Raw genomic sequence first — 15,090 nt, forward strand, 5'->3', positions numbered from 1 at the left:
TCTACCACCTGGAACAGGAGTTGAGCTGACCTGGGCATCCAGTTCCAAAGTCTCTGCCCAAGTCTAGCATTGCCAACAAGCCCAGATCAAATCTGGCCAGAAAAAAAAGACTCTGGGGAATGGAAATCTGATCCAGATAAATCCCCAGGAGCCATAATTCCAAACCTGCCAGCAGATTCCAATATATTCTGTAATTTGACAGTGACTCTGTTCAATATTAATTCAACATAAAAAATCACAAGGTACAACCCCACCTCGAATTTGCACATCTTTAATTGGAATAATAGAATCCCCTCCAGAAGATGGCGGACGTAGTTCCTAGAGCGCCCCTTCTTAAACATGCCAAGGTGGGTGCAGCATTCATGCTTTCCTTCCTTGGCAGTGTTCAGGATGATGCTGAAGTCTGTACCAGGCAGTTTCGTCTTGCTAGAGGGCCCAGCAGCATCCTGTTGAGATCTCTGGAGATTCTTGCAGAGAGCTGAGCAGGGTAGCATACAAAATAAATTCTGAAAAATCATCAGCTTGTAAGGCTTTCTTAATTTATCCATACTTCTACTAGTTTACTTACATTGCATGTTTTGTTTCGTTGCACTTTCACAAATGAAAGTGAAAAGACAACATTTTTGCAATACTGAATGACAAACGCAAGCAGTGACTTTGCTGGCAGTCATTAAACACCCAGCAGCAATTAACCTGCTCTTTACAATTTCTTGGCCATTGTAATATCAGGTACAGATTTCACTGAGTTTCACATGTATATAGCCATTGTTATACGTGATCATTCGTCTCCTACAGAGACCCTGCACACTGCAGTAACAAGCTGGACTTCAAGATCTGGACCAGTGTTTCATTGCATTCATTTCAGACTTCATTACCATCAAAGGCATCTTTTTTTGAATGTGCAGCAGCCACAATCCTGAAATGCGCATGCCGTGTGAAGCATTGTCATTCAAAGCTGGGTTTCACTGAGATGGCTCTAAAGATGGACCACTCTAGTCTTTTTATATTCATCCAGACTTAGGAAGTGGAAGTATTGCAAAGCTGCTTAGGAAATGTTAGTCAAGCAAAGTACATAAAAACAGTTGTTCAAATAAGAATCATGAATCACTGTTGACAAACTACAAATGAATATATACAAACTTCATAGTCAAACGCCACATCAATACACTGTTGAACGCATCAGATCTAAAAAATATGATTATTTTTTAAATCTGTGAAGATAGCTTATTTTGGCAAACCCACTGTAATCTATTTGGGGGTTCTCTTGCTTTCCACCTTCATCATTTTTAATGGACACCAATTAAAAGTCCTAATCTTCAGTGTTGCCTACACTTTTTTTAATTGCTTTCTGTGCATACATTAGTTGTTCAGCAATCGTATATCAAATTAGCACTCATCATGTAGCGCAGACATGCCTGCTGAGATGCTGTTTCTCTTTTTGCCCTTGGTCCCAACCCTGAGGTTGACCTCAGAAATGGGGGCAGGTCCATGTAGTTTGTGCCCACTAATTGCCATGTATAAGCATCAGCAGAGTTGTTGCTTGGGAAATCTCATCTCCCAACTTTGCCTTTCTCCAGCCATCCCACAGATATTTAGCTTTAGTTACCATGTTTAGTATTCTGGGCATCAGCCCTAGTGATTTAGCAAGTTTGGTCAGCCTCTTGCCAACCCCCTCTCCTGCCCCCCCCCCCCCCGTTCATGCTGCCCCTCCATTCTCAAGAAGGAAGTCTTTAGAGATGGTGCAGACGTAGGGTTGCCATATTTCAAAAAGTGAAAATCCGGACGCAAAAATCCGGACGCAAAACTAATTGAGCTTTTTTTGGAATATCTCAAAGAAGAAGAAGAAGATTTTGAGCTATTTTAAAGAAATCTCACCTAAATCTGCACTGCCCGGACATATCAGCTATTTCTGCCTGGACACTGCCAAATTCTGGCTATGTCCAGGAAGTTCTGGATGTATAGCAGCCCTGTGCAGACCTAAATTAGGGAGGCTTTGGGCCAATGTACTCATGCACAATTAAGGTTGCACATCCTTTGTACAGGGCCATGTGATAATGCACATACAATCCTGACAACATTTACATCCCCATCATCCAAACTACATGAAGAGATGTGTCTAAATTAAAACATTAGCATCTACTCAGTTCAGCCAGCAAATTGCTCATTTGTGGACAGAATCCTTCTCAGCCAGAGTCTGAACACCAGCCAGCTGAATGAAGAGCACTTGTGAACAGAGCAGCCATGAACTGGGTTAGGGATCCCAGCAATATCCGAGAGCAGAAGCTGCATGTACAGTCCTAATGATCCATCCTTGTATTAAATGGCACAGGTTTCTAAGACACCTGTGGAGCAACAGGTATCTCAAACAGAAAACAGAGGCAAAAGGAATCAACCCCTGATTCAAGTTTCATCTTCATATCTCATCTTGCTAAACCTGAAACTGAGGTTATAGACTTCTGTTTCCCTTTGTGCCAGGCAATTAAGAATGCCTCTGAGATGGGATTTTCATTTCATTTATAAAAGTGAACACTCCTCTTCAAATACTTATGAGCAGGGTTGAGGCAAGCAAACTCCTGCTTATCTGGATCCTCCTCTTACCTGGATCCTGCAGGCATATGGACCCCCTTCCCCCAGGGCCCCGTCACTTATCTGGGCAGCGAGTGGGTACTCCCACTGGGCTCGTTTTCCCTGCTGGGCTTGGGACTAGGACTGCCAGTCCCAGAATCCTTTGCACGGAGTCAAGTTTTCTGTTAATGGATACTTGGACTGGTAACCCCAATCCCATTCCTGTCAGGAAATGATGCTCTGCCTGGGGAGCAACTCCCTGTTCCCTGACCCAAGGTAAGTTTTGGGTGTAACATTATTGACAGTCTGCCTCCCAAAAGTGAAGATAAAAAGAGCCTGGCTGGTCCAGCATTCCACTTCCCACAGTGGCCTCCATGCTAAAGGATGGGGGAAATGTAGACGAAGGGTTTGCTTTCAGAGCTCCATCATTTCCACTGCACACAGGGTGCCTACAGGCCTTCACCCCCATCACTCAGCCCTGAACCCTCTGCAGCCCCACTGGACGTGCTAGGCGGCCAGCCCCGCTTTCTCTTTGGCAACCCCCCTCTCTGTGAGAGAGTCACCCCTTCATAATGGTTACAGTCTGATCTTCTCTTGGGAGTACTCCAGGACAATCAGAAAGCTTATGGATACATTTGGACAATGTTCTGTGTGTGGCTGAACTGTGTGCTGTTTCAATTTCAAAAGTACACAAATAAGGAGAAATGTCCAATGTACGGTATCTATATTGTTTTGCTACCCTGACAGTGAAAACTGCATTATGCACAATGACAAGGACCCCTGGGCAGTAGTAACGCATCATCCAGCTTCATCCTTAAGCACTGCCATATATGATGCATCTGACTGTACTTGATGAGCTCTGTGATATAGTCATTTTGCTGAACCGATATGCTTGGTGGCTGCATTGTTTATAATCTGCCGTATTAAAAAGTGGCAACTCTACTTTCTGGTGTTCCTGTTGGTGTCTGCCCAAGTTGGTGAGGTTGGGGAGGAAAGGGCTTGAAAGGAAAGGACTGATAAAATAGGCTTCACTTGGGGAGGCACGGTCCACCATGAGCCATGCGGCTGGGCAAGAGCCCCGCTCCCTGGGCATGTCTGCCACTCCAAGTGCCTTCCCTGCAGGAAGAGCTGTCTCTCAGTGGCAGAGCACAAGGTCCTGGGTTCCATCTTTGGTATCTCCAAGTCAGGCAAAATCACGTTTTACTGCCTGACACAAAACGGAAATGGGCTGCCCCTCGCCCCATCATTCCCATGCCCCACTGCTGAAGTCAGCAAGTACTGAGGTGTCCCGCAAGGCATTCTGGCGTCGGGACACGTGGGTGGGGTGCTGAGGCATTCTGCCTCCTGCACTTCCACTGCCTGAGGCAGGTGATTCACCTCCCCTCATGGGCGGGCTGGCTCTGCTCCAGCTCAGCTAAGACTGGGAAGAGCCCTGATGCAGCTGGTCGGTGCAATCAGTGTTGAGGTAGATAGAGCAATGGGCTGACACAGGGCAGCTCCCTTTGGGGAAATAGTAGGGGCAGCCTGTCCTGAGGTGAAATGAGAAGGTGCCACTATTGCTGCTTCATTTTCTGGGGTCACACAGCCGCCAGTGGCTGTTCCCCGAAGCTGCTACCATGCAATGCTGGTAGCAGCAGGAGCGGGGGGGGGGGACACATGTGGAGTGGCACCCCCAAGGGATTTCACCGCCCAAGGTGGCTTCTTCCATCTGCCTCATGGGCAAGCCGGCCCTGGAAACATGAGCCTTATTAGATAGGCAGAGTCTCATGGGCTAATGACCTGTGGAACTCAAGATGGCTACAAAAACATTGTTTAATGAGAGAGACCATTTTTTACCTGGGCGTGGGGTGAGGTGGGGTGGGGTCAGCACAGTGGAGACCTCCTACGAGTAAGTAATCTTTCACAATGCTGCTTGCAATTCAAAAGTGACATTCCAAACATGAATATGATAGTGGCTTCAGTACTGAATTCAAGGCAGCAGAGATGAATACCTTGCTCTGGGCTTCCTAAATCTGAAATCATCTTAATTTGAATATTTTTTGACTGGAATATGGGGTGCTCATATTCCTCAGTTCTAAACTCAGTTCAGCACGAAGCTTGCAGTGCAATCACTGAAATGTCCATTTAATATGCAGATGCTGCATGTAGAAAGTCAAGATTTGAATGCTGTGGCAACATGCTGAATATGTATTTCAAATGTGTGAATTCACATGGTATAAATCCTATTTCCCCACCCCTCTGCAGTCCTCCATCTCCATAACAATCTGGTTTCCTCTCAGCCCACCTGGCATTGTCCTGAGCAGAAAAGAGAAGTTGCCCCTCATAAAAATTCTTCCCATTGGGCACAGATGCTCCCCAGCATGAAGAGGTTCTCGTGTCTCTAATGGGAGCTCTTCACTTGCATACTGAGGTGCTGCCTTTGTCGCAGCTGCCTTGAGTGAAGCATTATCCCAATCAAAGCATTACGTGGACAGTTCCTCTTGCAGCTAAGAGCCCTGCGGGGACAATGAGGACCCTTTAATTAAAGATCGACATACGTTCCCGCTCCTTGCCTGTCTGCTCTTGCCTCTCATTCCCCCATTCACACTGCACAGCACAGGGGTTAAAACGCCTCTCTTTGGCTGAGCATAGAGGTTGCAGAGGTCACTGGCTAAGGCTTTGTGTGGCATCACAGCCCAAGCGCTTAAGAGCCATTAACGCCCAAGAAAGAGCCCTGCATGACTCATTGGAGGGATAAAGGCAACAGGAAGAGGGCTCTGTTCTTCGATCTTGAGAAAGAGGTAGGAGGAGTTGCCTCTAACCTATCAAGGACTTGAAAGAAACCTATGAGTCAGATGTGTGTCTTAGGCGGATAAATGAAATAAGGCTGTTTAGTCTGTGCACAAATAATGGATGAGAGTTTTGTCTTTCACCTTATAAATATGTAAATGGGGATTATAAACTAGGAAAGGATCACATGAAGGTGCCAGGAGTTATAGCCATCCCAGTTTGCTGACTACTAATATCTGCTGAAACTGGTGGCAATATGAAGAGGTGTGTGGGGGGGGTGGAATTCTTATCCATAGAGTACTGCAAGCAGAAAAGGTGACTGTCTAGTGTAGTGCCATATTTTGCATCCCAAATTTCATTCTCACCTCAGCCAGGAATTTTCTGTGTGACCAGCACCAGACCTACCATTGGGCAGAGGGAAGGGGCCTCTCGTGTGGCTGAGGGGAGAGGAGCGTTCAGAGTTCCCCCCAGCCACTCTTCCTGCCGGGTCCCCCTCTAAGCTAGCCTCCAGGTGCAGTGGAAGATGCCTGGCCCATCACCAGTCCCAGAATAAGATTCAGCTCCCAGCCTGGTCAACTTCTGTGGCCCTGCACGGGCGAGTGAGGCAGCTGCTGTTAACCAGAAGGCTGGTGTTCTGAGCCCACGCAGGGACAGGGTTCCTGCATTGCAGGGAGTTGGAGTAGATGACCCTACAGTTCTATGGTTCTCTAAATGATTTACAGAAATGTAATCAGGATGATGCTGATGAGTGCAAAATGTAAAGCTTCACCTGCTCACAAGCAGTGCCACCTGGGCTGCCCTGGGTCCTCTAGGAGCAAAATGGCTTGGGCTGACCCTTTGGCTCCCCTAAGAAACTCAACATGCAGAAGAGCTCTGGAAACAACTTCTGATGGGTTGCTTCAGTGTCCTTGCGAAGGGAGAGCCCTCCTAAATCCACCCGAAACCACACAGTGGCTGTCAGTCACAAAGACATGCCACCTCACTCTCCCCGACCCTCACCCTGAACAGTGACATTTTCCTTCCATAGGGAGCTTGCAAGAGGTCCATGAATGTCTAAGTTGGCCTGGCGGGGACATAAAAAGAGCCACACTTTCAAAGCTCTTCATGTTCTGAAGCTTCAGAGGTAGCCTGAGGGGTCACATCAGATAAGACTGCTTTCATAGAATCACAGAATCTTAGAGTTGGAAGGGATCCTTGGGATCATGTAGCCCAACCCCTGCAATGCAGGAATCTCAACCAAAGCATCCCTGACCATCCAACCCCTGCTTAAAAGCCTCTAAGAAAGGAGGGTCCACAAGCTCCCACTGTCTGCTGTTGAACGGCTCTTACTGCGTTACTTTGATGAAGGTCCAAATACTTCCAAAGCAGCCTGCTTTGGGCTCGGATGCTGGGCTTCTTCTGAAGCCTCTGGGGCCTCTAGCATTTGTGTCCGTTCACACATAGGAAAGCTGAGTATAAGTAGAGGCAAGTGGAGGCACTTGCTCAGCAGGCAGCAGGTCCCCAGGGAGCTCCTTGTGCAGCACAGCTCCCCACGCTGTCCCTTCTGCACTTTCCAGCAGCTCCATCAAGAAACTCAGCAATCTTTCGCTTTCTTTCTGTCTCTGCCCTTTCAAAGTCCCAGGCTGCTGTTTTTCACATACACAACCTGCAGAGTCATCTGCTCAGACCCCACTCCTGCAGATGAATTTCCCAGTCAGAGATCTTCTAGGATCGCTAATAAACACTAAGAAGTTTGGCCAGCTCCCTGACTGCTCACTCACCATGATCAAGCCAGCCAAGTCTTGCAAAAAGCAAACGGCTACATTTAGGGCTGTAGTGCACATTAAGTGAAAATGGGTGCTTGGCGACTGGATTGTTTTTTTCTTTCAAAACAACAGCTTCAGGGAGATGGGTTTGACACACACACCATGGTCATACCAAAAATCACCAGTCTTGTAGGTGCAATTTAACCAATGTCATCCTCCTTGTCAAAGCTTAAGGGTGGGGGGGTCATTGGGACCAAGCTGCAGAGAACAGTGTTAAATGCCCCCCCCCAGCTGCTGTGTTAAAAAGAAAACACACAGACAATCCTCCCTGCCACAAACACACAAATCCTACTGAGTTAAAAGCAACCAGGCCAAAGTGTTGCTGCTTCTTTGGCGACCCCTCACAGCCGAGTAAGATTGTCTTCCATGAACAGTCTTAACAGTGAGTCCATAAGTGACTGTGGAGGCCAATTCTGGATCCACACGTCCTTCCACAGCGGGGACATAGGTTTCTGTGCAGAAGTTGATCACGGTGAGGGTTTGCCAAGTGTGCCTTCCTCTCTTCCATCCTGAGTTTGAGCGTCTTCAAAGTCCATGACTGTTTTCCAATTGGAGCGCTCGCAGGCCAGTGTTTCACAGTTTAATTGTGTTTTATGACCGCTAGGTGGATACCCCACTGGGCGTGGTAATCCAGTCATGGAAAAAGGGAGGTGGACTATGTTTAGGGCACCTTTTCAGGGTGAGCAGAGTGGATCCTAAAAAGGGCTGCTCAGTCATGGATACAGCTGCCGAGCTGCTCAACTGCCTTGTTCCTTGAGTCAGAGCGACTGAATCTGTACCCACCACCCATGTGCTGGTTCATGACTAGGGGCTTCCAGATTTCACAGTCCTGCCCCCATTACCATTTGCCGATTACCATGGGACTTTTTTGGGTTGGGTTTGAGATGGGTTTTTAGAAGACGCCTGTGCGTTAATTTGTTTTGTGTGTGTAGATCAGTGCACACTGACCAACGCACAGTCTTCGCAGTAAGGCTCTATTCTGATGGCCTGAGTAAATCATGACGACCAGTAGTTTCTTATCTGCTGCTGCCTTCATTCGCCTTCATAGCCATTGTAACATACTGCTTGTTATCATCTGCCTGCTCTACCATTGAGGACTTCTTGGATCATTCTTTGTCTAGCTCCTCCCCTTTGACCTTACTGCCTTGGGTGACCCTGCTGGGAGTACGAGACTCCCGATGGCTTCACTCACAAGGGTTATAGGAATGTGCAAGCCCACTCACCACAGCAAGGTGATGATCCAGCGAGTGAGAGGCCAAAGTGCACCTGTTTGCTGGCCCATAAGGTATTGGAAACCATGTACAGTCATACCTTGGCTCCCAAACGCCACAAACCTGGAAGTGGGTGTTCCAGTTTGCGAATGTTTTTCAGAATCCGAACGTTCAACATGGCTTCTGATCAAGTGCAGGAAACTCCTGCAGCCAATTGGAAGCCATGTCTTGGTTTTTGAACCATTTTGGGAGTCAAATGGACTCCTGAAACAGATTAAATTCGAGAACCAAGGTACGACTATATATGAAACTATCTTCCATGGGATCTTTGTGAGAAGCAGAAACAAAGGATCTTCATGTCATTAGCAGGGCTCACTGGTCAGGCACAGCTAATCCAGGGCTTTGGTGGGTTGTAAAGTACACCTTTGACTGTGTCATTCATTCATTCATTCATTCATTCATTCATTCATTTTTATTATGATCAATAGACCAGAACCAGCAATAAATTTGAGCTGCAAGCAGTAAGGATATTGACTTTAAACTGAGGGGGAAAGAAAGAAATACAACTTAAATCTTAAGCAATAAGTAGATAGCAACAAATAAATCCCATGGAAAAATAAATAGATAGATAAAAAGCTATAAGGACATGTAAATAGAATATTATGGGCTGTAATAAAATACAGCATTTAAAATAGTTGGCATGAAGGCACACACACACACACACACACAGTCACACTGCCATCTCGCTAAGAAGAAAACCTTCAAACCATCCGCTGTTTTATCACCCTCTCTGCCAATGCTAAAGACTTTGCCGCTACCAAAAGGAGAGAAAACCTTATATGGTAAATTGTTGGTCTGCCAGGTAAAGGACCCATCAGGTGACTAAGCAGGTGTCTGAAATGCCTCTCCCTCCCCTGTTGTTGTTGTTTAGTCATTTAGTCGTGTCCGACTCTTCGTGACCCCATGGACCAGAGCACGCCAGGCACTTCTGTCTTCCACTGCCTCCTGCAGTTTAGTCAAACTCATGCTGGTAGCTTCAAGAACACTATCCAGCCATCTCGTCCTCTGTCACCCCTTTCTCCTTGTGTCCTCCATCTTTCCCAACATCGGGGTCTTTTCCAGGGAGTCTTCTCTTCTCATGAGGTGGCCAAAGTATTGGATCTGTCCTTCCAGTGAGCATTCAGGGCTGATTTCCTTAAGAATGGATAGGTTTGATCTTCTTGCAGTCCATGGGACTCTCAAAAGTCTCCTCCAGCACCATAATTCAAAAGCATCAATTCTTTGGCGATCAGCCCCTAGTCATCTTCTTTTTCTAACCCCAAGCCCCAAATTCTTAAGCCTTTTGTCACAAGGAAGATATATTGACCCCTTGATCATTTGGGCTTCACTGTTTCCAGCTCCGTTATAGCCTTGCCTAGATAGGGCTTACGGTAGGGTAGACATTAGTCCAAATGTGGGAGATAATATTTAAAAAATCTGTATCTGGAAGGTGACTTAATATTGTTGGCTCCAGGTGTTTGTTTCTGCGGGAAAAGCATCTGGGCTAGAGAAGAGGCCAAGAGACCGAGGCCATGGCGCCTATCACAGCACAACCACTGACTCGGAGCTCTCTGAGCTTGAAGACAAAGTGGCCTTTGCAGTGGCACAAGTGCAGCACACAGAGAGCGAGGTAATCCTTGGTTTTGGGAAGTCAAAAACTTTCGAAAACAAAAGCAGAAAATTACCGTATTTTTCACCCTATAGGATGCACTTTCGCCCTATAGGCGAAAAATACAGTAATCATTATTATTTGTAAATATAGATCACGCTTCCCTCCTGAAGGAGCTCAGAGTTGTATACAACATAAAAAAAAACCTGATAAAACATCCACAATTCAGTGAGAAGTTACAATATATGATGCTCCCAAATGTTGCCAGTCAGCCTACTTTTGTTGTAGCAGGTCTCCAAGTGTTGATAAGTTCCTAGCCCAAATCAGACTTAACTAGTCCCTTTGACACTTGAAACACCCTTACGGGATGATTCAAGAGGATATAGGGGTGGTGGAAAAGTAATAATTGGTTCTAATAAAAATGTAGTCTCTTCCTGTCATGTCTTACCACTGCTAGCACATGACCTCCATGTTACTGCTATGGAATCAGAGTGAAACCCATAAAAACGCATTGAATGAAGCACACTTTTGAGAATGTCTGGTGTTTTATGTCCTGCTTACCTGGACCATAACTACCTTCACTGGGAAATGACATGGGCTCTTTGCTCTCAAGGTATCCGATATAGAATCTCGAATAGCTGCTCTCAGTGCTGCTGGCCTGACTGTTAAACCAGTGGAGAAGTCTAAGAAGAAATCAAGCACCCAGGTGAGTGACTAGAGTTTTGCAAAGAATGGGAATACTTATTCATGAACTCTGGAAGGAGACCTTTTGGCAAATGTAGTTCAGTTTAAAACAGGTTGGAGACCATTAGTATTGCAGTAATAAATAAAATTCAGCTGCAATAATGAAATGGTACACTAGCATTTCCCCATGGCTAAATGTGGAAGTGGCCAGGGACTGAGCTTAGAGTCATGGAAGGCTTTCCATAAATGGGTTTCAGTGAAGAAGACACTTTGCCTGTGGACAGCACTTTGTTGCTTTCTAGGGTTGTGATTCTAAGCATACTTCCTGGCAGTAGGTCTGATTGCACTTGGTGGGATTTCAGAATAGGCATGTTCAGTATTATGCTTCACACCTGAGTTCTTAATCATTTCATTTATATAGCTCTTTATAGGGCAACATAAGCAAAAAATGGGTCCCTGCCCTGATGAGGTCACACTTCAGCTTTAGAGAGGTTTGGGAAGAAAGGCAAGAGCAGAGAAGGAGAGACATATGCCATTACGTGGACTTAGGCTTTGTTTCCGTTGGGGATAAGGACCAAGGAGTTAAGTCAAGGATATCTTAGTTAAGATGCATTTTGCATTAGTGCTTGCATTGGTCTGAGAAATGTTCTGGGAGGAAGCTATAGGCATAAGAGGCAGCAAAAGAGAACGGGTGGAGAAAGCAGGTTTGTGGACAAAAGTAAAAGCAATTGCTATGAAGTAAACTTTTAACAAATATTAACAATACTAATAATACTAATACGTACTACTGTTTGGTGCTTACAGCTCTTATCCACAGCACTGTGAATATTATGTAGGAATCAGGATTTGCTGAAGTTTAATCACCAAAGGACATAAGCCAAAGACCCATGTAGTCCAGCCTCGTGTTTTCACAGTGACCAGCCAGATAGCCATGGGAAGCCTGCAAGACGAACACCAGCACAACAGCCCCCTCCCTGCTTGCAATCCCTGAATTCAAATGCAGGCTGCCTCTGACGCTGGAGACAGAGCAGAGCCATCATGGCCAGTCGCCCCTTGGCTACAAGAGTAGCCCCAGACTCTGCATGCAAGCCCCACACACCAGGGCATACTCTAGGAACAGTCTCACTCCTTTTGCGACATTATATAGATACCTCATTTTAGTTTGGCTTTGCACATAGCAGGTGGAGGTGCACAGGCCAGAAGCCAGGTAGTCTCTGAACAGGACACCAGCCAGAGGCTGGGGCTAAGGGAGCAGAAAAGGGAGGGGTGAGACATCTTGACGTAACCTGCCAGTTTCTAGTTGAGGTGTGCTTGTTGGCCTATTTTTTGCTCTACAGCAAAGCAGAGCAATATGTTTCATTTCTTCCATCCCCAAGGTGTTTATCCTTCAGCCTCCCAGGAACTCTTATAGTTCTCCAGAAGATCAGAGTCCAGACACTCCTGTCGCAGCATCAGCCGGTGACTTCAAAGTGAGTGCACGTGCCTTACTGAGAGGCAAGCAAGACCAGAACCCGTTAGCAATTTTCTGGCCAAGAGATAAAACTGTGTTAGGGGCCCCCATGGGGATTAAACAATGCAAACTGAATAAAACTGAAAAAGTGACAAAACGGGATTATGCTCGGAACAGAACATTGGCATGCGGCTTTGAACCTCTCTCTGTTTGTGTTTTTGTAGGGTGGTCCAAGGGCTTCCCTGACTCTCTTAAAAACGACAACAATGTGTAGCTGCTTACTGTTGGTCATTGAAATCCTTTGACTATATAGTCCTGGAACCAGCCATGCCTTTCAGCATGCCACCCATTCCTGGGTTTGTGTATGGCGAAAAAGATGGCTGCCCCAGTAGAGTGTCCCTTACAATGGCCTTGTAAGGAGGGAAAGGTGGCTGTGACTCTAGCAGCCAGAATTTTTTTAAAAGTAAAAAGGAGCCAGGACAGCCCTCATATCATAAGTGCCTTCGATTTTTTGATTTTTTTTAAAAAAAGGGTGTAGATTTAATTTTTTAAATTTTTTTTGAATTTATTTTTTCAAAAAAAAATTTGCCTAAAATATCACAACGGATATTTGCTGGAATGTATATACAAGGGGCCATATTAAGAGCATCCCACCCATCCCCATCATCCTTTGCATAAATATTAAACCGGATAAAAATACAGAACCAAGATAAAAGTATAACTACACAATATGTAGGACTGCCGAATGCCTTAAAAAGGTGCAGGACTGCAGGACTGGACCCTTTCTCCTCGGAGTGCCTTATATATAAGGGTGGGCGTGCTTATGCATGGGGCGGGGGTGCTTGTGTATACCCCCCCCCATGAAAGAATAGCTGGACATTCCTACCACTCAAACTGTACCCCAGGAACCTCAAAGCAGAAACCTGCCCTTTCCTTAACTATGGAATGCGAGTCCCAAGGTCTTAGCAGTACTTCTGCTGGTCTCTTGACACCCAACATTATAAAACTGCAAACAGAACTAGGCTGAACGTAGTTGGGATCCACCATCCCATAGAGGTGAGGGGGTGGGGAGGAGAGAAGAATAGGCTGCTTAACATTCCTAACATCTCTAACTGTGCTTACACACCATAATATAAATGTTAGGGTGGGATGGGCATGACCGTCCATCAGGTGTGAATGAAGTTTCAGAAAAGCTGTACTTAAGCTAAGGTAGAAGAGCCACAATTAATGCTGATCCACACACTGGCTTGTTTGCACTCTAATTAAGTTTGTACTCCTTTTAGGTAATGTCTATGCCACATGTGTTGAGGAGAAAATTCAACACTTCACTTGAAACTGCAAGTAAGACTTGTGCTTATTTATGTACGAAGTAGAGGGAAATGCTTAGTGGTTTGGAGAGGGAGAGTCTTTGCAGTAAGCCTGGAAATCCCCCGCTTAGGAACGGCTGTCCAAAGTATAGCTAGAGTTCAGTTATTGTCTGTTGGGGGTCTCTGAAGTTGTGGACCCTGATCTGTCCGCATACAAGGAAATGTTCTGAGCACCTAAGAAAACCACAAAAAATCTCTCTGAAAGTTAGTCTTTTACAGGATTTTCTGATAATATAAAACACAAGACAGCTTTAAAAGTATTATAACTTTCAAAATTAATCAATTTTCTTGAGAAATTTTAAATTGCTCACAATGAACTAAGAAAAAAAGAAAAACATAAAATCAACAGATTTACAAATTCTTGGCCTGACTTCAAACATTCTACCTTTCAGATTTCATTCTAAAATGGGCTTATACTGACTTGTAGCCAAGTAAAATTTAAAGTCTTGAGTAGGCTAGGAATGAAACGTTGATACAGTGGTGCCCCACAAGATGAATGCCTCGCAAGACGGAAAACCCGCTAGACGAAAGGGTTTTCTGTTTTGGAGGTGCTTCGCAAAACAAATTTCCTATGGGCTTGCTTCGCAAGACGAAAATGTCTTGCGAGTTCCTGCGGTTTTTTCCCCTCCCCCCCTTTTTCTAAGCCGCTAAGCCGCTTATCCGCTAAGCCGCTAAGCCGCTAAGCCGCTAATAGCACTAATCCGCTAAGCCGCCAATGGGCTTGCTTCGCAAGACGAAGAAACCGCTAGACGAAGAGACTCGCGGAACGGATTCTTTTCGTCTTGCGAGGCACCACTGTACATCTATCCATGCCACGAGCCATTTCTTCTCCAGGTTTTCTGTGACTTTCCCCCGCAACAATTTTTTTGGCAACAGTGACTCTTCTTAAAAATTCTAACCAAGTTCAGACCACTGTGTTCAGCTGCCCCCCTGCACCCCTGGGTGCCCCATGATTTTTCCATAATGGTAAAATGCTGCGAATTTTCCAAAAGTAATTTCCTGTGGCAGCTGCTGGGCAAGTTGCCTCTTGCTTCCTTATTCACAGCTCATCTCAGTCACAGCACTGAATTGGGCAGAGATGTTTTGTCTGTGATTTTCATAGGCCAGTGTGTTGAACACTTGAAACACACTGTACATGTGTTTAGTATTATTAAATGCTAATGATAAACCCCTTTTGTAGAAAGGCTGGTGGGGAATGGGAAAAAGCAGTCATGCTCCCGCAGAGTCCCCAATCCTTACCATTAAACTTGAATGCTGAAGGAGTATATTTCTTGATCTGGGCTGTGCAGTGTCGTCTGTGTTGCTCCGGAAGAAGTCACCCAGTCTCACCCTTAAAGGGCAGAAAGATAAACTGGTTGACTTTTCACTCTGCTTATCCAGATAGAGTGAAAATACAATTAAAGGAAAATCAAAGGAGAGTAGCCTAATCACTCACAGTTTTCAGACTGGAAGGGGAGAGGAGCCATATATCTTCCTGCCCCTCTCTCTCGGGGGTCGATGATGTACCAAGTAGCTGAGGGAAATATGCAGATAGGAGAAATTGGAAACAGACAGTAGTAAATTGGAAGATTATTTTGGAAGAGATTCAAAT

General features: G+C 45.6%; 2 protein-coding genes across 3 annotated transcripts in view; one reads left to right on the forward strand and one right to left on the reverse strand.

Moving 5' to 3' along the window:
* The window catches only part of LOC309340142 (uncharacterized protein), a gene marked incomplete at its 5' end in the record, with an annotated part of 166,873 nt that overhangs the window by 82,458 nt on the left and 69,325 nt on the right, over window positions 1-15,090 (reverse strand). The window lies entirely within an intron of this gene.
* Window positions 1-15,090, forward strand: part of MLPH (melanophilin) — a 60,611-nt gene that overhangs the window by 38,335 nt on the left and 7,186 nt on the right. Inside the window, exons 11-14 of one of the 2 annotated variants that reach the window (XM_081877037.1) lie at window positions 9,864-10,019; window positions 10,612-10,704; window positions 12,059-12,151; window positions 13,416-13,473. In XM_081877037.1, the coding sequence (XP_081733163.1) occupies window positions 9,864-10,019; window positions 10,612-10,704; window positions 12,059-12,151; window positions 13,416-13,473 (400 nt within the window). The remainder of the gene's footprint in view (window positions 1-9,863; window positions 10,020-10,611; window positions 10,705-12,058; window positions 12,152-13,415; window positions 13,474-15,090) is intronic. The other variant, XM_081877038.1, reaches the window with a different exon arrangement.

Source organism: Podarcis erhardii, assembly GCF_964252035.2.
Source record: "Podarcis erhardii genome assembly, chromosome: 1".
Lineage (NCBI taxonomy): Eukaryota > Metazoa > Chordata > Lepidosauria > Squamata > Lacertidae > Podarcis > Podarcis erhardii.